General features: G+C 36.4%; 1 protein-coding gene across 4 annotated transcripts in view; it reads left to right on the forward strand.

Annotated features, from left to right (window-relative positions):
- Positions 1–24,794, forward strand: part of ARHGAP29 (Rho GTPase activating protein 29) — a 64,123-nt gene extending 39,329 nt beyond the window's left edge. For all 4 annotated transcript variants that reach the window (XM_033863281.2, XM_073810829.1, XM_033863294.2 and 1 more), the window contains 11 exons: positions 7,923–8,080; positions 8,624–8,763; positions 9,044–9,148; positions 11,597–11,695; positions 13,008–13,147; positions 13,436–13,624; positions 13,894–14,031; positions 18,160–18,392; positions 19,614–19,944; positions 20,077–20,185; positions 22,659–24,794. In XM_033863281.2, coding sequence (XP_033719172.1) covers positions 7,923–8,080; positions 8,624–8,763; positions 9,044–9,148; positions 11,597–11,695; positions 13,008–13,147; positions 13,436–13,624; positions 13,894–14,031; positions 18,160–18,392; positions 19,614–19,944; positions 20,077–20,185; positions 22,659–23,542 — 2,526 coding nt within the window. In that variant the 3' untranslated portion in view covers positions 23,543–24,794. The remainder of the gene's footprint in view (positions 1–7,922; positions 8,081–8,623; positions 8,764–9,043; positions 9,149–11,596; positions 11,696–13,007; positions 13,148–13,435; positions 13,625–13,893; positions 14,032–18,159; positions 18,393–19,613; positions 19,945–20,076; positions 20,186–22,658) is intronic.
- Positions 24,795–25,112: the final 318 nt, after the last annotated feature.

The following is a 25,112-nucleotide window of genomic DNA, read 5'->3' on the forward strand; positions in this document are numbered from 1 at the left end:
GAAAGATACTGGTATTATGTTTTTGTTTAGTTTTTTTCTTATACTGCCTTTGTCTGGTTTTGGAGTCAGGGTAATTTTGGCCTCATAAAATAAGTTGGGAAATGCTCCTTCCTATTCTATTTTCTGGAAGAGATTGTGTAGAATTGGTGTTATTTCTTTAAATGTTTGGTGGCATTCCCTGGTGAAAGCATCTGGGCTTGGACTTTTCATTTTTGGAAGATCTTTCACTATGTATTCAGTTTCTTTTGATATAAGCCTATTTGAGTTAGTTATTTTTTTTTTAGGTGAATTTTGGTATTTTGTGGAATTAGGTCCCTCCCTTTCATCTAAGTTGTTGTATTTATGTGCGTAGAGTTGTTCATAACTCTTATCCTTTCAGTGCCTCAGTGGGCTGTAGTGATATCCTTTCTTTCATTCCTGACTGGTAATTTGTGCCTTCTCCTTCACTTCCTCTCTCTGGTTAGTCTGGCTACAGGTTTATAAATTTCATTGATCTTTTCTGAGAAACAGCTTTAGATTTCATTGGTTTTTCTCTAGTTGTCTTTTTAAATTTTTATTTCTGCTTTTTATTGTTTCTGTTTGCTTTGTGTTTATTTTGCTATTCTTTTTAGTTTCTTAAAGGTAGAAGCTTAGGTTTCATCAAGATCTCTGCCTGTTTAATACAAATATTTAATGATTTAAATTTCCCTCTAAGCACTACTTATCTACATCCCACAAATTTTGAATTTGTACTTCCCATTTTTATACAGTTCAAAATATTTTCTAATTTCCCTTGAAACTTCATATTTTACCTGTGGATATTGTAGAAGCTTGTTATTTAATTTCTAATTATTTGAGGATTTTCTGGATATCTTTCTGATATTGATTTCTAGTTTAATTCTGTTATGGTGAAAGAAATACTTTGTATGATTTTAATTCTCTTAAATTTGTTATGGTTTGCTTTATGACCCAGGATATGGTCTATCTTGGTGCTTGTTCCATGTGTGTGCACTTGAAAGAATGTGTGTTCTGTTGTTGGCTGGAGTATTCTGTAAATGGCAATTAGTTCCTTTTGGTTTATGGTGTTATTTATTTCTTCTATATCCTTGATGATTTACTTTTTATTTATGTCAATTATTGAGAAAGGAGTTTCAAAGTTTTCAATCTACTGTACATTTTTAATTCTATCAGTTTTTGCTTTATATATTTTGAATCTCTCAGTTGCTTATATATTAATGATTGTTATATATTCTCGGTGAATTGATCCTTTTATCTTTATGAAATGTCTCTTTTTATCCTGGTAATTTTCCTTGCCTTTTAGTCTACATTATTTAATATTGATAGAAGTATTTAAGTTTTCTTTTTATTATTTTTAGTATGGTATATCTTTTTCCATTTGTTTACTTTTAATCACTATATTTTAAATGAAGTTCTTATATAGCATATTTTCAATGTTGATTTTTAAAAAATCTATTTTGATGATCTCTATCTTTTAAGTGAAATGTTTAGACCATTTATGTTTAATGTAAATATATGTTAAGATTTAGGCCTACTATTTTTTATTTGTTTTCTATTTGTACCTTATGTTTCCCTTCATCTGTTTCCCTTTTGCTGCCTAATTTTGTATAAATTGATAGTTTTTTAGAATTACATTTTAATTCATCTATTTATCTATTAAAGATTTAATCTGTTTTATTTATATACTAGAATTATATTTTAATTTATCTAAAAGGATTATCTAAATTTTATCTCTTATATACATTTTATCTATTGGATCTTTGATTATATCTGTTTGTATAGTGTTTTTTGTTTAAATGGTTGCACTATATATATATATATATATATATACACACATATATATAGGTATATATATATATATGAACTTTTCAGTCTACTTAGAACTAATATTTTACCAAGTTCAAGTGGAATGTAAAAACTATACCACCATATAAGTTCCTTTACTCATTTTGGGTTGTGCTTGATATATGTATATTACATCTATGTACACGGAAAACCTCACCAGACAATCTTATAATTTTTGTTTTCAAAAGTCTCATATTTTAGAGAAGAAAAATAGTCTTTACATTTATCCAGGTATTTACCATTTTTGTTATTATTCTTTCACTCCAAAGTTCCATCTTCTCTGTGGTATTATTTCTCTTTTGTCTAAAGAACTTCCTTTGCCATTTCTTTTATAGTTGGTCTTCTGGTGATGAATGCTCTTGGTTGTCTTTCATCTGAGAATGTCTTTACTTCTTCTTCATTCCAGAAGGATATTTTCACTGGTTATAGAATTCGGTTTTTTTCTTTCAACACTTTAAAAATGTTATTCTACTGCCTTCTGGCATCCATAGTTTCTAATGAGAAATCTATAGTCATTTGAATCAGCGTTCCGCTATGTGGCATGCATTGTTTTTTGTTTTGCTTTGGTTTGGTTTTTTGGCTGCTTGCAAAAATTTTTCTTTATCTTTGGGTTTCAGCAGTTTGATTACAATGTATTTGGGTGTGGATTTTGTTGGGTTTCTCCTATTTGGGGTTCCCTGAACTTCTTGAATCTGCAAGTTTGACTTTTGCAATATTTGGGAAGTTTTTGACTATTTTTTCTTCAAATATTTTTTTGTAACACACTCCCCTCTTCCTCTAAGACTCTAAAGACTCAAATGTCAGACGTTTTGTTATTATCCCACAGGAATGTGGGACCTATTTTTCCCCCAGTCTTTTTTTTCTCTTGTTCTACTGATCTAGCTTCAAGTTCACTGACTCTTTCCTTTGTTATCTCCATTTTTTATACCGTCAATCCAGTAAATTTTTTGTTTTGGATATTATATTTTTCAGTAGTAAAATTTCCTCTTGTTTCTTTTTTATATCTTCCAATTCTCTGCTGAGACTTCAGTCTTTCCACGTTTTAATATTGTTGGCCCTTCTTGAAATCGTTATAATATCTGCTTTAGTCTTTATCTGATAATTCAAGTAGCTGAGTCATCTCAGGGTTGGTATCTGTTTATTATCTTTTCTCTTGTGAGTCACTGAGATTTTCCTGGTTCTTTGTGTGACAAGTAGTTTTGGACGATATCCTAGACATTTGCAATATTACCTTATATGTCTCTGGGTTTTCTTTATAACCTATATTGAATGTTGATTCTTAAAAAGTTTTGCAGGCATTTGATCTAGCTAGGTTCACTCTTCAACTCCTAAGGGCTCCCTTCTATGTTTTCTGGCTGGGAAACTGTAGTCAACCTAGTCTGCTGCTTTAAGAGCCAAGTAGGGGAAGGATAAAGAGAAAGAAAAAACAGGAATTTCAGACCCCTCACTCTTCAGACCACAGTTCATCTACTTATAGAGAATTCCCCTCTGCTTATAGAGAAGAGTTTTTAGATGTCTATTCTGCTGCTACTGCCATCACTGCCACTGCCACAGGACTCCATCTTAGGGCTTGGGTCTTGCTTGGGGGCTGGGGCAGAAGAGAAAACAAACATACAAAAGAAACCAAAGGATTTCCCCCACTCTTTCAGTCACATTTATTTGAGTAGGAGCTGTGTACTAGCTGGGAAACACAGTAGCAGAAAAAAAATAACAGGACGCATACCACTAATTGGTATGCTTTGGTACTACATACCTTGATTTGTAGTTTATTTCCACAGTCTACCTGCTACCATTTACTTTTCAGAGCCCTCAGATAGCTAATCCATGCATTCTGTCAAGGGTTCTTAGGAAAATTCATTGAGAGACTGGGAAGTGAGCTTATTCCATCTGAATCAGAAGTCTTCCTTAAAATGTTTCTGGGTGTTTAAAATTGTATTTCATTTATTTATCAAATTCTGATTAATTAATATGTGGTTAATTTACAGAATCAATTTTAGTAAAATTATTTAAAAGAATTACAAAATCCCAGGATCCAAAATTCCCACGTAAATTATTTAAGCCAATCTTTTACCTTTAACAAGTCCTTTTCACCTCAAACAATAGCTAAGATTATGTGCTTGCCAGTGCCTTAAGCTCTTTGCCTTCATTATCTCATTTAATTTTCACAGAGTACTACTAGGTAAAAACAGTTGTTTTAAGCTCCATTTTACTGATGAGGAAACTGAAGCTTAGAAAGCCTTTCTTCTCAAAATGTATTCCTTGGACCAGTCACATTGTCATTCCTTTGGGAGCCTGTGAGGAATGCAGAATCTTGGGTTTCAGCTTAGACTTTTGGTATCAGAATCTGCATTTTGAACAAGATTCCCTATAATATGTATTTGTACATTAACTTTTTTGGAAACACAGGTTTAGAGAAGTTATAAATAACTTGATATCAAGGTCACCCAGCATGTAAGTTGTAAAGCTAAGATAGACCCTGGCTGAATAACTTCAGAGCCTGTGCTCCTGAATACTATGCTGTCTTGCTGAATGATTACTTAGCCTGGATTTGAACAGCTCCAAAATTAATATGATGTTTATATTGAGCTAAAAAAAGATCTGTTTTCTTGTGGACCTTTTCAAGTTGTACTGTACTGATATAATCCCTCTTCCATAAGATAGTACTTTAAATATTTAAAGGTAGTTATTACCTTCTCTCCCTGGATGTTTTTTTCCAGGCAAAACACCCCCAAATCTGATTACTTTTCTTCATGTGACATGGTTTTGAGTTCTCTCATGAGCTTAATCTTGTTTGTCTACCCCCCTTTTAAAAAGTGATGCTATTTGGTGATCCAACAATTATGATTTCTTTTAATTTGATGTGATATAAACAAGAAGTTACCTAATTTTGTATATAACATCTGTATTTATTAATGCCTACTATTTATTTAAAAGAAAGGTAAGACCTGCCCTCAAGGAGTTTAGCATTTATTTAGGGGGAGAGAATTAATACATCTGAAAAATTGGAGAGCAGTACATATCAGTGTATGAAGTAGACTTTGAGGTTAAAGTTCCCCAAACTTGAACAAATCCCCAAACTCCTGAAAATCACTACAGCATGTAATGTATCGAGACAGTTTATAGAAAATTTCTCTATATATGTGAGCAGAATTTCTTACTAGCTGGAGTTCTTTTGAACCAGTTTAATCAGTTTTACTTATTCCATATGGCATTATTCACATGAAGATCCAAGCAGATACCAAATCCAACATTGAGTTCTTGAATATTGGTGTTTTTTCCCAGGTAAGAGCCATAATTGTCTCAGATTTCTTTATGTTTTCTTCTCCATCAAAGCAGGAGAATTGGGGGATTTTGGTGACTTATTTTGCAACACCATCTCTCAAATTGTTTTTAAAAGAATTTTATTTTCACTCTAGGATATGTTATTGTGCATATCATTGCAGAGAAAACAAAATTATTTGAGATGTAAAGTTGCTAGACACAGTTATATTCACTCACTGTCTTAAGAAAGATACACAAATCAGTTTCATGTCCCAGCAAAATTGTAAGTCATATCATGAACAACAAGAATTACTCCTGAATATTCAAAATTGTCTTGAATTATGAAGTATTGAAGGGTATGGGATGTAGATCATAATTACATTACTAAGTGAGAGGAAGGAGAAATTACCAAGTCAGTCACTAAAGACCTAATCAAATCAATGGGCTTTGAAGAATGGGAAACATTAGCACAAAAGTTTTGCCTTTTGTTTTAAAGAGTATTCAAGAAAAAATTATCTTTTTAAAAATATAGGATAGAAAATTATATTGAACAAAAATTAATTTTTAGATTATTGCTAATCTATATGGGAGAATCTGTTCCCATTGATTTGATATTATGGCATATTCAGTTTCAACAACTGTCAGAGAAATGTGTGCTAATCTATGTGCCCATGGAATAGCTAAAAATTAGATGTAGGTGACAAAAGCTGGGCATAGAGTTGGAAGTCCTATGTGCTTGAGTTAGCAGTACCAGGAAATGTGCAGAATTTCAGTATGACCTTGACTGATAACACATTCTACTACTATTCATTTGGTCATTTCGCCTTTATGAAGCACTTAGGACACTGTGCTACACATTGGGGGCCTAGAAGAAAAGGACCAAGTCCCTGACTCAGGAAGGGATTGGGGGACAAAAAGATCTTAGAGTCATGATGGTTTTTGAGGTACCCATGAGCCACCCCAGTTAAGATGCCCAGCAAGTCCTGTAGGGTCTACCCCATGGGGACCTCAATCTTTAACACTTCTGTTAGGTGAGGGAGAAGGCTGAATCATTTAGAGAAAAGAGATTTTAAGATTGGGCTTCCAGTATATATTATTGCTTAAGTCTTTATTATTAATAAGTACCCAGAGACAAACATTCAGCCGATGAGCGATTATGCCAGTATATTCATTTGGCTTTTTAAATTATTGGTGTTTCTAACTAGATTCATAGAGCTTATTAAAAAGTATTAAAAATGAACATACAGTTAGTTACCTTTACTCAAGAAAGTAAGTTCAGTTTACCATTAACTGGAGAATTCCCTGATTGTAGCTAATTGCTGGACTTAAACTTTACCATCCACAGTTTGGATTTCCTATGTTCCTTGAAAGAGGGCACAAACAAGCTATTCATTTATGTGCACTTTTCAAATACTATTTATGCTGACTCTTAGTTATCTTTGGAGAATGCCTGTCTATCTTGGAAAGGACTTAGAGGCTAATCAGAAGTTCAACATATCATCTGGTATAATCAAGAGAGATGAAAGAGGAAACATGGCAGTCTTTGAAATAACATTAAGCCAATTGAAATTTGGCATTCATTCACATTTCCCACACAGGAGCCGGAGTGGCATTTAGAAAAATAAATCAGATCATGTTATAGCTCTTAACACCCTTTTAAAACCTTCCACTGGCTTCCTTCAGTTGTACTTAAATCCAGACCCCTTACCTTGGTTTAGATTACATCTTCCCCTTCTGGCTTCATCTCAAACTGAAATGCCACACTGACCTTTCATCTGTTTCTTGAGCATGACAAGTTCTTTCTTACTCACTTTTGCCCTAGGATCTTTGCACTGCCTCTTCCGTTCGTCTGGATTGGTCTTCTCCCTGAAACTTCACACTGGCTCTTTCTTATATCAGGTCTCAGTTCAGATGTTACCTCTTCAGAGAGTCCTTCACCAAACTGTCATGTCCAAAGTACCTTTTTGCAAGCATATACCTGGTCATATTCCATCACCTGACAATATATCGTATTTGTAGCAGTTTTCAGTACCAGAAATTATCTTATTTACTTAGTTTGTCCTCTCTCCAACACCACCCTCAGGAAAATGCAGACTCTTATGAGGGCTGGGATCTCATCTGTTTATTTGCTGTAGTATACCCAAAGCCTGGGTTTCTGTGAACATGAGAGTAGTTAATTCGTGTACAGCTCTCAGAATGGATCTGGCATATTGTAAGCACGCTCCAGCTGCTATTGTTGTTGTTACTATAAGTGGCAGTAGTGACAGTGTATTTAGGCATTTGTAGAAACTCAGTGGAATACTGTATTTTGAAGAGACTCGGGATAGTACCTAATTATAAAAACTGAGCGCTGTAGGACACATTATGAGTATAAAGCATTTCTATTTGTAAAGGATTGAAGAAGTGAAAGTCAAAATAACAGTGTTCTGATTGGAATATTTTTCCCCATGTTTTTCAGTTTAGACAGTTGTGGTCAGACCATCAGTACAGAGCTGGGGATCCTCAAAAACATATCTGTCTCCTAAAATTGTGAACCATTAGGGACACAGGGTTGTGCTTTTAAACGTTTCAGATTGAAGCCAGTTTTGCCAGAAATGATTGCTCTTAGGTATTGGATTAAAACTACTTTCTTTTTTTATTTTTCTGATTTAGACCTGGTACTGAGTCAGGCAACATAGTGTGCTCTCGAGGAGATTCACTGTTGAGCTCTTCACTGTGTGACCTTTTTCTTGGTGCTGTCACTTGAAATAAATGTGTATTTATGCAGCATTCTCTATAACATGAGTTACGTTGCCTTTTGTTTCTATCTGTTCCCACAGGTAACGGTTAACCTCTTCCAGATGCAACACCTGCAGGCTGCCTCCCTCGCGAACAATTTACAGTCTCTCTGTGATGGTGCCAAACTCTATGACCCAGGCCAGGAGTACAGTGAGTTTGTCAGGGCCACGAATTCAGCTGAGGAAGAAAAAGTTGATGGGTGAGAATTAATGTTAGGTGAAATTATTTCAAGGCATAAAACCTTTACTGCTAAGTTTCCTATCTGGTGTCAGGTGATGTTTTTTTCTAACACTGGTAGAATTGACTTTAAAACCTTCTGAATTTTTAAAATATTATTTAAGATGCGACTCACTTAAGAGTAAAGTTTTCCATTTTAACACAGAGCTCGGTTCTTTGAGATTTAGAAATCCTTTGAGAATGGCAAATCATGGTCATATCAATTTCGAATGTCCACAAACTTAACAACCTACATTTTCCACACAGGTTATACCAGAAGAGTTTAACCATGATATGAATAATGGACTGTACTTTTGCTATTTTTTTCTGTGTTTCAGCTATAATAAATACAAATGATTAATAAGTTTTATTCACCTCTCTTTTAAGAAGTTCAACAGTATAATATGGTTTGTTCCTAATATTTCGTTAATTTAATTACTCTGTTCATTAAATTAACAGATTTTCCTGAAAATAGAATAAAGTAGTCATGCTTCTGAATGATGAGTTTTATTTGGGTTTTTCTTAGGAATGTAAATAAACAGTTAACAAATACCCCTCACACTCCTGGATACGGACCTTCCGACTCTTTAGAAGATGTTGTGCGCCTTCCTGACAACTCTAATAAGATTGAAGAGGACAGATGCTCTAACAGTGCAGACATATCAGGTAGTGTTTCACATTAAAGAGAGCACTAATATATGAAAGATCAAATTGTTTAAATGGGATCATTAAATGAATTGCAGCTCTGGAATTTAAAAATCAGGCCTTGAATTGTAACCTTATGAGGTTTTATTCACAGTTGTGAGCACTGTGCTTGTCTTACAGTCAGTTGCTTAACACTGTTAAAGAAGTTTGACTTGTCTCATTTTAAATAATGTCAGTGTTTTGAAACACTTATGAAATTTGTCCGTAGCCAAGTTTGACTTTAAATATTCTTTTCTTAAAGGTCCTTCTTTTATAAGGTCATGGACATTTGGGATGTTTAGTGATTCTGAGAGCACTGGAGGAAGCAGTGAATCTAGATCTCTGGATTCTGAATCTATAAGTCCAGGTACATAAGTATTTAAGTCTAGAGTGAAAATTCAATGACAGATTAAAATTTTCCTTTAGGGGGATATTTTTAACTACTTTCTTTTCCTTTTTTTTAAATTGACGTATGGTTGATTTACAATATTGTGTTAGTTTTAAGTATACAGCAAAGTGATTAGGTTATACATATATTTATGTATATATATACTTTTTTGATTCCTTTCCATTATAGTTTAGTACAAAATACTGAATATAGTTCCCTGTGCTATACAGTAAATCCTTGTTGTTTATAACTATCTTATTTTTATAATAAACTGTCTCATAGAGAGGGGTTTGTACATATATGTGTACAGTTTAAATAAAAATAATAGAACAAACCCTTATATATTCAACACCTAGCCTAAGAAATAAAACATTATTAGTATATTAGAAGGCCTCTATGTATACCTCCTTGATAACCTTGCTCTATCACCCCCCAGATGAGCCATCGTCCTGAATTTTGTTAATCTTTCCCTGGCTATTTTAAATGTTTTAGTACTTATATCTAGTTGAGCTTTGCCCACTTTGGAATAGTATGCAGATGAAATCATACTATTCTTTTGTGACTTCTTTCATGCATCTTTTTTTTGATCATATTGATATGAGAAGCTGTCTTTATTTTATACTGTATGCTGTATAGTATTCCGTTTTATGAACGTAAATGTGATTATCTGTCTTTTGGATTGTTTTGTAGTTAATCACTATAATGAACTGTACAGTTAACAACAGTTCTTGTGCCTGTGATAACTTCATTTTTTATAAATGTGCTTTAAGGTACTTTGATAGTCTCATGCTCCTTAGAGAGGCAGAATAGATGTTTTGAACTCTCCCTTAGTGGCTTCAAAGAGAATAACTTGCCAGAGGTAATACAGCTAGCAAGAGAAGAAGGTGTCACTTGAACCCTTGAGAGTATTACTTTCGATGTTCTTTCTCCTCTGCTTTTCTGCCAGAGACTTCTCCCAGTCTTGTTCTTCCTGGCTAAGTGTCTTTCTCCTACGATCTTGGCACTGCGGGAGATAAGTTAGGATTTAACCTACCTCAGAGTCCAAGGCTTTTTTTTTTTTGCCTGGTGTTCTACATATTACAGAAATTTTATTCATGTAAATAAAGCCCTTGAATTTAAAGTTAGAAATGACTTCCATGCCGTACTGGGGTTTATAGGCAGATTGTCAGCAACTACTTTGAGTCCTACTTTAAAATTATTGCTGTTCAGGGACACTCTGGAGATGCAATCCTAAACATTTAACTGAATATTTGTAATTAGCTTTGTAAAAACAGAGTGGTTCTAGCTATCCCCAGAAATTAAGAGACAGTCTAGAGCCAGCTCTAAATTATTTGGAATCCTGTAAGACTTCATGTGGTAAAGACAGAAATTTGGAAACTGGTCGCATGATAAATGGGTGAAGACTGAGGGATGCATAGCCTGGGAAAGAGGAAACCTGGGGACGTGACAGCTGTTCTCAGACATTGAAGTGTAAAAGGGTGAGAGTCAGCCTGCTTGTTTGCTCCTTTAGGGAGACATGTGACCAAGAGCTGGGATTTATAGGTGGCAGGTTTCTGCTCAGCAATACAAGGAAGTCATTTTACAGTTAGAATAGTTCGAAAATCAGCATGTGGTCTCATGATTTCTTAGTCATTAGAGGACACATTCAAAACAAAAACTAGATGACCGCCTTTTAAGCATAGTTTGAAGGCAGGGGGAATCTTTTGGGAGAGATGTGGTTTAAATAATTTGTAAAGCCCTTTCTAACTCTTAAGACTGTTAAGGGCTTGAGTTAAGTGTAACCTTCCACTTAGACACAGCCCTGTGTGTAATATCAGCAGGGAGCAAATAAACCTCATTTCATTACCTGGTCAGGCTGCTTCCACCCATGCTTTGAGACACATGGCAGAGGCCTTGGCTGACAGCTTATATCCCATGCTCTGCTCCCTGCCAGGATCATTGGTCCTGGTTCCTGGTCTTCTGTCTTACTGGCAACATAAATGTGATGGTACTGTTGTATTGCTATATTTGTAGATTTTTGTTTATTTTAGAAAGCTTTAGGTTACATTGTAAGTATTTCTTTATCATTTAATTCAACAAGCATTTAATGACAACTTTACCATTGTGCCAGCTATTCTGTCAGACATTAGATATAAGACTTGAATAGAAAATACTCCCTGTCCTTGAGTTTATAATCTCTAGCACTTACTATCAGAAGTTGACAATAAGGTTCATTGGAATGTGTGATCCTCAATTTTAAATTTATTTGGAAAAGTCAGATTTGGCTCATTCCTCTTTTGTTCCCAAGAATATCAGAATCCCCTGTGTCCAAAGTCTGTGAATGGAAGCAAATGTTTACATTGTAGCTAATATAATAGTATGACTTGCGTTATTCAAAAAATGTTGTCACTGCCCATTTCTTAAATTCTACAATGAATTTTCTTTTAGGAGACTTTCACCGAAAACTTCCACGAACTCCATCCAGTGGAACCATGTCTTCTGCAGATGATCTGGATGAAAGAGAGCCACCTTCCCCTTCAGAAGCTGGTATTACACTCACCTGAATCAAGTTTCCATTAAACCAGTTGAATCAGTAGCATTGCATGATATTAGGGAAAAAATAGTATGATTTAAAGAATTCCTTTACTGTGTATTTTAAAAAAAGGCATTATGGTGACTTAAATATATCCCAACAAATTATGTACAAGTATGGGTTGATAATGTATTAATCAAATGTTACAAGTAAAAATATAAGAATAAACAGCAAAACCACTGGAGCCAAAATGTATTAGCATGTTGATAAAATAGGCTAGATATTTTGGTCTTTCATAAATCTAATAGTGACGTAATTGTTCAGAGTGTTGCAATACATGAGAGACATTCTAGTCATGAGAATTTCTATATGAGAAAAGCCTCTTCAAAAGAAATAGTGTAAGAAGCTAGGCGGGAAAAGTAAATACATGTACTTCTTGAGGGCAGGGAAAGTTGTGGATGCTGAAGGGTATAAAAGAGAAGTCACGTTAATGGCTTCATTTGAGACCTCCAGATACCTGTTCTGGTATCATTTTCTTAAATAGTATAAGAACATCTGACCTCTGGTAGGATTTTTTTTTTTGGCTGCATTGGGTCTTTGTTGCTGCATGTGGGCTTTCTCTAGTTGCGGCGAGCGGGGTCCACTCCTTGTTGCGGTGCGCAGGCTTCTCACTGCGGTGGCCTCTCTTGCTGCAGAGCATGGGCTGTAGGTGCGTGGGCTTCAGTAGTTGTGGCTTGCAGGCTCTAGAGCGCAGGCTCAGCAGCTGTGGCTCACGGGCTCAGCCGCTCCGCGGCATGTGGGATCCTCCCGGACCAGGGCTCGAACCTGTGTCCCGTGCGTTGTCAGGCGGACTCTCAACCACTGCACCACCAGGGAAGCCCTCTGGTAGGATATTGATAGATAACTAGCTAGTATTACTTACAATTTTGTAATGAATTGAGAATAGCTTTATCTTTAATGCAAATAATGCTGACACACTAACCTCATATAGCTAGTTTTATTCCAAGCTTTCAAAGGGTCATTTTCTAAGAATGTAATGCCACCTGTGTAATAAAGGACATGTTAATAACTGTAAATTCGCTGATTCTGGAAACATTATGCCATGCTATTTTAGAAGTATCTTATTGGTCTGATGGTGATTTTTTACTCGTAGCTTAAATGTTTGATATATGTGTGCCTTGTAAGAGATCTATAAGTTGGATGCTTATTTTGTTATTATAGTAAGAGCTTTTTGTAATCTTAAAGATTTTTTTAAATGTAGTATCATACGGTATAATTTTTCTGTAGTCTTACAATTCTTACATACTATTCTACTTCTGTTACAAGGACCCAATTCCCTCGGAACATTTAAGAAAACTTTGATGTCAAAGGCAGCTCTCACTCACAAGTTTCGCAAACTGAGATCCCCCACAAAGTGCAGGGACTGTGAAGGCATTGTGGTATTCCAGGGTGTTGAATGCGAAGAGGTAAGGTCATTCTGGAATTACATTAGCCCTTTTATGCTTTTTGCTTTGAGCAATGCTTTTTGTTATTCATTTTACCGATTAGGATCTTTTGCAAATGTATTTTTAATAAATTGAACCACGGTGTATTTCTGTAATTTTGTATTTCATTTTGCTAGTAAATGTATTTCAAACACCACAAGTAATACCTTTTAAACTCATTTTTGTTCTGTTACCACTCTACCTGTAGTTTGTCCAGTTGTGAATAGTTTTAAGGTGAGTTAACCATTTTAGACTTTCATTTTCTTGTAGTGTCTCCTTGTTTGTCACCGAAAGTGTTTGGAAAATTTAGTCATCATCTGTGGTCATCAGAAACTTCTGGGGAAAATACACTTATTTGGAGCAGAATTCACACAAGTTGCAAAAAAGGAACCAGATGGCATCCCTTTTGTACTCAAAATATGTGCCTCAGAGATTGAAAATAGAGCCTTGTGTCTACAGGTACATTATAACTTTTAAAATTAAAAATTTTTAAATGTAAATGTGATTTGTTCTAATGATAAGGAGACACTAAAGGAGAACAGTGCTCTCAGTTTTTACTAAATAACTGAATTTATTCAGATTTATTTGGAAAATATTACCTCATTTGGTCCTAGTTTTTTCCTAAAATATTTAGAATTGAAGTAGACATTAAGTATATTTAGAGGTCTGCATTTAATCATTTGTACTGAAGCAGAATTTTGCAAAATTTTTTCTCTTTTCTTCTCAAGGGAATTTATCGTGTATGTGGAAACAAAATAAAAACTGAAAAACTGTGTCAAGCATTGGAAAATGGAATGCACTTGGTAGACATTTCAGAATTTAGTTCACATGACATCTGTGATGTCTTGAAATTGTACCTTCGACAGGTAAAGTTTTTAGCCTTGAAATTTACCATTAAATAGAGCAAAAATATAATTTGCGGTTTGCTGATGTTTGCCACACATATTTTTTTCATTGACATAGACCATGTTAATATCTTTCCAATTATTAATGTACAGATCAAAGAGTGTATAAAATATATGTACAATTTAAAGACCCATAATAGTAAAAACTCATTTTCCATCACCTAGCTTAAGGAAATAAAATATCACTATACCTTATAGAAGGCCCCTGTTTGCCCCTCCCCAGTTGTAGCCCACAGCTCTACCCAGTGGTCTTTCCTAACCATGTTAATACCTCCCTCTCTTTTCTTAATAGTTTTAATACCTGTTGTGTATTCCTAAACAATATATCATTAAGTTCTAGAAAACTGAGTAGAAAGCATAAATCTGGCTGTTTAAGAAAAGTCCACCATTCACACTGTTATATGAAGAATTCAGCCAATAGAACAGTGTCTGGGTCATAGTTTGGCTTTACTTTCATAGATATTTTAAAATAACTATCATGGGAGGTTACTAGTCAAGGTGTGAATGCATTCAGGGAACATGAAGTTCACCTTAGTTGGGGGGCAGGGCTATCCTATAAACGAGGTACTGTAAATTCAGCAGGAATGTGGTCGGGAGTGGACTTGCTCTATATTTTCTCTTTCTTTGCTCACTCTTGTACCTGCATGCTATAGGAGTAGGTCTGAAGAAAACGCTTCTGTGGGTGAAGTAAGTGGCCATAGTGGCTCAGGCAGCAGTTCCTGGAAGGGTTACAGGAACAACCAGCACATTGTTATGATAAGCCAAGTACAAAAGATCTGGGACAAGCCCAGCTGCATTCTGTCCTTGGGTGAAGCTCTCTGTCCTTGGGTGAAAGTGAGGAGACAGTTACGGAGAGCATAGTGACGATGGTCCTCATTGTGTCCATCTCAGGAGCTTTGTTCTTCATCTGGGTCCTTTTTAATATGGTGAAGAGCTGTCATCCTGGGATCTCTCTTCTCTACCCAATTCTGTGAGGGAACACCTGTCTTCTGTGTCATGTCTTCCTGTTTTTTATTTATTGTCCTGTTTTGGTGATGCCCATCTTTGAGCAAGGTGGAAGAAGAGTAAATATTTGAAACTGTTTGATCTGTAAATGTATTTATTCTGCTTTCTTGAATGGGGATACTGTGAAAGTTTATGGTATTGTAGGCTGAAAATTATTTTTCTTCAGAAATTTGAAGGTGTTTTTTTATTCTCTTTGAAGCCTGAAATCCTTCTCATTCCTGATTCTTTTTATGTGGCCTATTGTTTTCTCTCTGAAAGCTTGTAGAATCTTCTTTTTCTCTCCATTATCCTAAAATTTCACAGTGTATGCCTTGATGTGGGTGTATTTTCATCCATGGTTTCAGGCACTCCACAAGCTCTGTCATTCTGCTTACTTGTCCTTTAGTTTTTGGAACTTTGATTTTCTTGCTTATTTCCTCCTCTCTATTTTCTCTCTATTTTCTTTCTAGAACTTATATTTAGATACTTAACAACCACAGTGGTTCTCTAGTTTCCTTCCCTTTTCCCTAATTTCATTTGTTTTTGTTTTCTTTTAACACCTTCTAAGAAACTTCCTCAGCTTTTTCTTCCATTCCTACTGTAAACTATTTTATTTCTGAGATCGTCTTTTAATTTCCAAGAATTCTGGTTTTCTGTCCCTTTTATAGCATTCTTTTTTAAATTGAATGCAGCATCTCTTCTACCTGAACTCTTCGTAGCTTTTTTTAAAGAGGATTCTTACCTCTGCTTAGCTTCTAGCCCCATCCAATAGAAATATAATGTGAGCCCTATATATAATATTAAATTATCTAGTAGCCACATAAAAAGAAACAGGTGAAGTTAATTTTAATATTTTATTCAACATATTGAAAATATTATCTGAACATCTAATCAGTGTTCTTAAATTATTAATGAAGCATTTACCTTTTCGGCCCTGACTCTGGGAAGTATGGCATATACTTTTCATCTAGAGCACACGTCAGTTTGGAGCAGCCACCTTGCCGCTGCTCAGTAGCCGTATGTGGATAGTGGCCACGATATTGACAGCACAGTTGTAGACCTTCAAGTTGGTTTTTTTCCTACTTATTTTGACTCTGTCTTCCATAGTTGTCTCCTTAAAATTAAAGCTTTGGGAACTGAAATCTATCCAGAAGCTCTTGAATACATGAAGGCTTTGAAGATTTTGAGCCTTACTGTAGTGTTATCTAGGAGAGCTGTTTGGGAAGTACCTGAGGTCTGCATCTCTAGTTCTCTGCTCTTGGGCTGGTCTGATACCCCAGAGAAAGGTCTTTCCCTGCCTACAGGTATGGTTCCAGAACTCTGGGAGCCGTGTTAGGTCAGAAGCTCCAGGATCTCTGCATTCAGCAGGCACACAGTCATTAAATCCTTATTTTAAGATAGTTGCCCACCTGTTCCTTGTGCTTGGCATTGCCCGTCCAGAGACCCTCTGTTTCACACTGCCCAGAGAAGAAATCCCCAGACTTCTGAGGTTGCTCAGGAGCATGGAGTGGAGACAAGGGTCTAGAAATCTAATGCTGTTCAGATAGCTCACCCTTCCCCGAGATCAGAGGACCTAGTCTGACAATCCCTGAGTCTCCTTAGGATCCGCTAAATCATATTGGTTCTCAGTTTGGAATTTCAGCTTTCTCAGGAGTGCTACGTCAGCACTTGTTCACCTCCTCTTCAGCCTGTGAAATGTTACTTTTGTCCCCATTCCTGTTCTTCCAGTCCTGTAGGCTTAACTGTATTTCAGTGGGGTGGTAGGAGGGAAAGAAATTAGGTACAAATGTTGGATGTGCCACATTAGCCCAGGAAACTATTGATATCTCTTCAATCACATTTTATAGGATTCTCAACTGAGAAGTGGAAACAGTGTCTTTGAATGACTTTTAATCTCATAATGAATCATCCTTTATTTCTTTTATTCAGTGGAGGAGAGGAAATAAATGGGGTCCAATACTATCAGCTCTCATTTTATCCTAGAAATACTATGGGACCAAAGCTTTAGTGTGGGAAGCCATGCTCAATTCTTACAGTGTTAAGAGAGTAGCCTTTATTTACTCATTACCATGTGGGAAATCTGAAGCTCTAAGAGTGACCAAGATGGTAGAGGTAGAAATTAATCTCAAGGCTTCCCCTCTCTGGGAACAGAAGGGGAAACTGGAGAAGTGGTGCCTACCTCACCACAGATGTTGTAGGACATCAGCTAGCCAGAGAGATGCTGTATTTTCCATCGCTGAGCAGTGGAATCATTGAAATCAGTTATGCCAGTAGACAGATCAAGGTGGTATGCCCATTGACAGTTTGAGAGAGGAACTTTTTTTGACCTACTTATGGCAATTCAAGTTGTATTTAAAAATTGGATGACAAAATGTTGACAGTTTCTTTCTCGTAAGTCATATCGTCTTTTGCTAATCTTCCATCTGGCCCGAGTAAAACACAAGCACCCTATAGCTTTTTGTTCTCTCTCTCCCCCATACCAACAGAAAATAAGCTTTTTCTAATTAATTTGACTTATGTTGTATATTATCCTGGGTTTGTTTTAATAAAATAGTTGAAGATCATGCTAACTTTGGGGCAGTCATGAATGTAATTGGTATAGCATATCTATCAGAGTTTTAAGATCATATCATGTGGCTTTAGGTTTAGAGTTTTACTGATTACCAGTTAAGTCATTTTTAATATAGATATAATGTATGGTGATATCGGATTTCCTTTATAGATCACATCTAGCAAACATATGTACATTTCTTTTTTTTCTTGTTCTTGGGTGTAATTTTTTTTCTTCTAGTTGTATTGAGATATAATTGACATGCAGCACTGTGTAAGTTTAAGGTGTGCAGCACAACGATTTGACTTACATACATCATGAAATGATTATCACAGTAAGTTTAGTGAACATCCATCATCTCATACAGATACAAAATTAAAGAAATAGAAAAATATTTTCCCTTGTGATGAGACATGTACATTTCTAAATGTGATTGATCTTAAGTCTTGTTACTCTAAAAAGAACATGCTAAACCACTCAGTAGCTATTCAGTAGGTTATTAATAGGGAAAAAATGGGCAGAATGATATTTCTAATGTAATTTTATTTCTTTAGCTACCAGAACCATTTATTTTATTCCGATTGTACAAGGAATTTATAGACCTTGCAATAGAGATCCAACATGTAAATGAAGAACAAGAGATGAAAAAGGATAATCCTGAGGACAAAAAATGTCCAAGTACGTGCATAGAAATAAACCGAATTCTTCTAAAAAGCAAGGATCTTCTAAGACAATTGCCAGCATCAAATTTTAACAGCCTTCATTACCTCATAGTTCATCTTAAGCGGTAAGAATTTGAATAAGACAGACATTGATTAGTGGGTGGATAATTGATCAGTTTTTCGGGTTTTATGGGTTTTTTAAAAATTGTGGTAAAATACACATAACATATAAATTTACCATTTTAGCCATTTTTAAGTGTACAGTTCAGTAGTATGAAGTACATTCACACTCTTGTGGTATTGTTTTTACATTGAATGTTTCATTTCTAATATGTGTTAGGGAAAGAGAGACATTGAATATGTGTTCGTGCAGCCAACATCTTTCCCTCAGATGCCACTTATATGCCAGGCTCTGGCTGGGGAAATTAGGATGCAAATATAAGGTTTCTGTCATCTGTTGTGCTTGTCAGCTTGAGGGGCAGACCCGCACACAAGTGCAGCACAGCGTCATTCTTGTTCTGACGGAACTTTGCTCAACATGAGTGGAAGATGGGGGAGAGGGGGTCATGAATCAGAGAAGGTAACCCTGAGCCAGACTTGAAGAACTGAGTAATGGTTTGGTGACAGAGAATGTACAAAAGAGCATTCCAGGCAGAGGGTAATAGACATAGAGACACAAGAGATCATTTTGCTTTTGAGGACATTTAAGTAATTTGGTTAGGCCAGGATATAGCAGGCGTAGCACAAAGTGAGCTGGAGGAGTCCTGGTAAAGTCACACATACCTGGCAGATGAGTCGACTGTCTTCTTTCTGTACTCACTAAAGAATTTTTAGCCGGGAATTTAACATGCTCAGGTTTGCCTATTAGATCTTTATGGCAGCAATATGGAGAATAGGTTGGAGGGGAGGTATTTATTTACTTCAGTTCGGATCTCTTTGAATAGCCAGAGAAATAAAAGGTGATGAGAGCTTGAGGTAAGGTCAGAGCAGTGGCATTGGCAATAAAGCAGAGAGATCTTTAGGCTCAGCTAGGCTTGAAGACTAGCAGTGAGATAGAAAGTTTCCAGCATATGGACCTGGGAGGATGTAATATATATTTACTAAGGTGGGAGCAGCTTTTAGGGGTGTGTTTTAATTTCTGCTGTTAAAACTGTACTGGTTCCTTCTACTTACTTATATTTAATCCTAATACTGTGAAACCCAACTTGGTGTGTGGTCAGTATTTAAGCAAATAAATAGATCCTTTCCCTAGACTTCTGCAGCCCATTTTTTCCTACACCCTTCCCAGCCCATAGTAAACGACTGTCAAGGAAATCTAATACAGCCTTTTGTGTTCTGCATCACAGAGTCGTAGATCATGCAGAAGAAAACAAAATGAACTCCAGAAACTTGGGGGTGATATTTGGACCAAGTCTCATTAGGCCAAGACCCACAGCTGCTCCTATCACAATCTCCTCTCTTGCTGACTATTCAAATCAAGCGAGGTTGGTGGAGTTCCTCATTACCTACTCACAGAAGATCTTCGATGGGTCCCTACAGCCACAAGATATAGCTGTGTGTAGTGCAGGTGGTGGTGCACCTCAGGTTGACCAAGGCTATCTTCCGAAGCCTCTGTTATCACCAGAAGAAAGAGATCCAGAACATTCTACGAAGTCACTGTTTTTCTCTTCAAAGGAAGTGAGTTTTGCTCTTATGGAATTGTGTTGGAACTTTGTAATGTTCACGTTATTAATAAGTTAAGAATCTTTGAACTGTTTATTTTGAGGTGTGTTTTGCTTCTTCAAATTTAAAAATTTTCTTCATCCACAGGATATCCATACTGCAGATAATGAAAGCAAAAGTTTTGAATCCACTGCATCATTTGAGGAATCAGAACGGAAGCAAAATGCATTCGAAAAATGTGATGCATGTCTCCTTGGTGAGTGGCCATGTAAAATGCATATTTGCTGACTTAAAACTGTCCCAATAAACCATGATTAAAAGCCAAGGTGAGTGGCGTTAAGAGAAGTCAGAGAAAGAAGCTTCGTTAGTAAATGCATCTTTGCCAGCCATTAAGAAAGTTGCCTTCATTCTTTACAATAACCCTTCTTATAAAAAGACTTGGAGTTCGAAGGTGTGTTTTGTGTTCTGAAAACTTTTTTTATTTTTATTTTTGCCATTAATTAAAGTCAAGGCAGAATCTGGTAAGCAGTATGATGATTCGTTAGCATCTTCTATTACTATAGATCATTGTATTGATCTCATTACTCATAAGGTGTCAACTAGACTCCTAAAATTCAAAAAATTTAGACTCAAAAAACCTCTAAAATGTTTTTCAAATGCCTTTTCCTGTTGCCTGCCTGTAACACATTAAGCACACTTCTGTGTATATCTTTTTAATTTCCTTGACTGTAATCATCTTATTCACTGTATGGTAATTTTAGTTTCAGTGATAGCTACCAAGCTATTCATTTGTGGAAAGGCTTCCACTTGTTACTATAATTCTGTACATCACTAGAGCTAACTTGCAGTTTTTTTAAGTGCAGCCATATATTTTAAATTTGAGTGTAATGAAGTATTAGTGATCACAGCCTGACAGGTCTAAAAAGTAAGGGAGCTGACATTCACTAAGTACCTGCCTGCTCTGTGCTAAGCACTGTGCTTCTTGTTTGATTCCATTTATCAACAATTCTGTGCTATAAATAGGTAGTAATAGCCCCGTTCAACCCATAGCCTAATAGTCAGAGAGAGGTTAAATAATGTCAGAGGTCATGCCCCTAATAAATTGTTCAGTATTTGGACCTATGTCTGTGATTATTTCACTATTCCATGAGCTAGGGCTCCCAATTAGGAATAGTAATAAAAATAAATGTCATTTTTCAAGGGCTAACTGTATACCAGATAAATACGCACTTTTCATGGTTAGATCTTTTAGGCCACATATAATCATAGATAAAATTATGATTCCTTTTGACAGATGAAGACACTGAGGGGCAGTGAGATTGCCTTGCCTAGTGCAGAAGGGGTAGAGCTGAGTTAAACCTGGCAGGTGGGGTTCAGAGTCTGAACTCTTACCCATTACACTCAGGTTTTTTCCCTTAGAACTTAAGAATGCACTTTGGGGTTTCCCTGGTGGCACAGTGGTTGAAAATCTGCCTGCTAATGCAGGGGACACGGGTTCGAGCCCTGGTCTGGGAAGATCCCACATGCCACGGAGCAACTAGGCCCGTGAGCCACAACTACTGAGCCTGCGCGTCTGGAGCCTGTGCTCCGCAAAAACAGAGGCCGCGATAGTGAGAGGCCCACCCACCGCAATGAAGAGTGGCCCCCACTTGCCACAACTAGAGAAAGCCCTCACACAGAAACAAAGACCCAACACAACAAAAATAAATTAATTAATAAACTCCTACCCCCAACATCTTCTTTAAAAAAAAAAGAATGCACTTTGGTGCCTACAGCCTGACCACAGTGTGTCAGGTCCCTTAGGGTGTTTTATACACGTGGGGAAGCACCTGGGAAATCAGAACAAGAGAGCACTGTCCTGGAAGCCCAGAGAAGAGAGGTCCACAGTCTCAGGTAAGGAGAAAGGTCAGATGAGGTAAGGACTGTCAAGTCATTCTGATGGGTTGCTGTTTGCAGACCGCTGCCCAAAAGAGGAGCATGAGCAGAAGTCCAGAAATTACCAGAAATGGGACTATTTTAGGGGAGATGCTACAAAAAAGGATAGGGTCTGAAGGAGTTCAGGGTCCCAGTTTGAGAAAACATGGGTCCAGACTTGATAGGAAAGAGAAGAAAGTATGTCTGGGAGTAAACAGCAAATAAAGAGAATGGCATTTTTTACTTAAAATAAAACTATTCAACCATAATCAGACAGGATGAATATGATAGTCCATTTATCAGTTGATAAGATGAGGGCATCGAAGGCATTTAATATGATATGCTCTCACTGTGGGTTGAATGTAACTGAAAAGCAGATTGAGTTGGCAAAAGCCTTAGGATTCAGGGCATACTTACATTTGGTTGGCATGTACATTGGTGTAACTTTTCTGAGGGTAACACACCAATATCTGCCTGTTGAAATCGTGACAACCCTTTCAGCCAGCAAATACTTGTTCATAACACAGCACATAAGAGAAGCTACATCAGCAAGTGTGGTTTTTTTTCACTAACCTGCAGTGAATTTTGTAGCTGTTTATTATATTGATTTAAATAAATATGGAATTCTAACATTTTAATTCAAAGTGTACCTTTAATATTTTATGAGTATTTTACTCCTCTGCCTAGAGAATAACTTGGAAAAAATATATGAAGACCCTTGTTTTGAGAGGGTGTTCATCTATAACTCATTTGGACTCTCTTGTTAACTACGTGCCATAAAGTTTGATTTTTAAATGAATCTTTTCCTTTTTCAGACAACAAAGTGCGTTTGCTTGTAGACCAAGAGCTTGAATCAGCATCACAAAAGATGGAAGATGTTTGTAAAACCTCCAAGCTGCCTACTCTGAAGTCCGATAGGGAAATAAATGGTGTCGAGAGGCATACTCCAAGGACCAAGATTAGACCTGTAAGCTTGCCTGTAGACAGACTACTACTTCTTGCAAGCTCTCCTAATGAGAGAACTGGCAGAAATATGGGGAATGTAAATTCAGACAAGTTTTGCAAGAATCCTACCTTTGAAGGAGTTAATAGAAAAGACACCCCAACTATTGTTTGTTCCAAATTTGATGGCTTTGATCAGCAACCTCTACAGAAAACTCGGGAGAAACGGTATGAACAAAATGACCTGACTGCAAAGACTGCAGTGATTGTGCCCAGTGCATTCCAGGAAAGAGAAATGTCAGTGAGCATCAGGAGTGGTGGGGACCACCCAGTCAGCACCACCAGTAAGCCATACACAGAACCCATCAGGTCAGCCAGACAGGTGTCAGAGAGACGGTCTTCTGACTCCTGCCCTCCTGCTCCTGTCAGAGCACCCAGAACACTGCAGCCCCAGCACTGGACCACGTTTTATAAACCACCTGCTCCTGCTGCTAGTGGGAGAGGGGATGAGGAGAAATCTGTGACATCCTCCGCAGCTGTGCCCCCTTGCACAACTCACGCTCCCCAGGAGCACGCGCTGAAATCAGTTCCAGGTTCTGAAAATGCATCAGCTGGTCCCGTGCAGCCGGTTAGCAAGCCTAAAGAGAAGGCTGAAGAGCGTGACTTACCTGGTGTACATCCAGCATGTCAGAGACCGAGGCTAAAACGAATGCAGCAGTTTGAAGACCTTGAAGATGAAATCCCACAGTTTGTGTAGAGTTGTCAGAATTCAGTTTTTCTGTTTTTGTTCTGTTGTTTTGTGGTGGTGTATTTGTTTTCTGGAAGAAATTTTTGACAGGGCCTCTCTTGTATAGGATTGCCAAATCATGGGTTTTGTTTTTTGTCATTGTGTTGTGTTATCCTGTGTTGGTTATATTGAATGACAGAATGTTTTGATAGGGCCCCATCTGTGCCTCACTGGAATTATATGTATTTTTGAAGTTGTGAATAAATAGATGGACTCATGTTTTTTAAAGTTCAGTTGATTCCCCATAATATGGTCCATTTAAGTGCATCCCTAATATATGATATAGCTCTCAACTAATAGGTGCAATTGAGGAAATCAGCTTTATTTTTTTGACGTGAAACTACATGCTTATTTATAAAAAGAATGTTTCTGAGTGCAAGTGCCTGAAAGATCTTTGTTTGGTATGATTGTTTTTTCACACAATTTTATAGTGTATCTTTGACCATTTGTGCTTTTATGGTATGTGTGTAACCTTGTATTTTTCAATTGGCGAGTCACTTAACTTTTTCATATTTGCGTAATGGCCAAAAGGCTTGCAAATCTGTATTTAATTGCATTTTAATTAATTGCCAGATTTTACACATGAGAGGCAGTTGAATTGTACAAAGAAAATGCACTTAAACATGTTTCCAAATTGTATAGTTCAGTCATGTCTTATTTGGTTTTAGCTATTATACATTTAGTAATTTTCACTTCTCGGCTTTGTTCTGCATAAACTTTTGTTGTTCAACAGCTCTGAACCTTTTGGTATTTTATATAATAGTCCAAAACAGTGTTTTAAAATTCAGTGCCTTTCCTTTTAATATTGTCTGGGATTTTCTTTTAAAAAAAACCCTTTCTTTTGTATGAAGTGTTTTCACTTATGAATAATTTTATGTACTTTTTCTACCTGAGTTTATAACCATTGACAATGTATGTTTCATCTGAATCATACAAAGATTTATTTAAGTTGATTCTAAGTATAATTCAATAAGCCTCATTGTTTGGAATTTGAGAGGAGGTATAGATGATTGGATATATTTCATTTATAAAATTCCCAGTTTTTGGAACTAGTATAGTTCTGTTATTTTCTTGGTTTTGTCGTTTTGCGTAAAATAGGATATAAAAGGGACAAAAAAATAAAATAGCCTCTTTTTATATGTGTGAATTATATTTGTAACAAATGCTTTTGTATGACCATGTTATACTTGATAAAAAATATATACATTAACCTGTTAAATTATTTCAAGTTCTTGTGGTTTCTCTGAAATTGTTGCCTCTTAGGGTGTGAGACTTTAAGGTTTATTAACCATTGGCTTAGTGGTCAGCACTTGGGGCTCATATGTCCCTTGACTACAACATGGAATTCATTTTATGGGAAGTTGTTCTATAGTTCTATATGACATTAAGGACTAGGAAGAAAGAATAACCCAAATCTTTTTGTACTGGAGCCTTGTTTTTAGTCCTCATTGTAAAAAATATAAAAGAATTGTATTGGTATGAAAACCTAAAAAGAAAATAAGAGCCAACATTGGTTGAGCCCCTTCTGCGTGCCATGAAC

This window comes from Tursiops truncatus, chromosome 1 (assembly GCF_011762595.2).
Source record: "Tursiops truncatus isolate mTurTru1 chromosome 1, mTurTru1.mat.Y, whole genome shotgun sequence".
Taxonomy (NCBI): Eukaryota; Metazoa; Chordata; class Mammalia; order Artiodactyla; family Delphinidae; genus Tursiops; species Tursiops truncatus.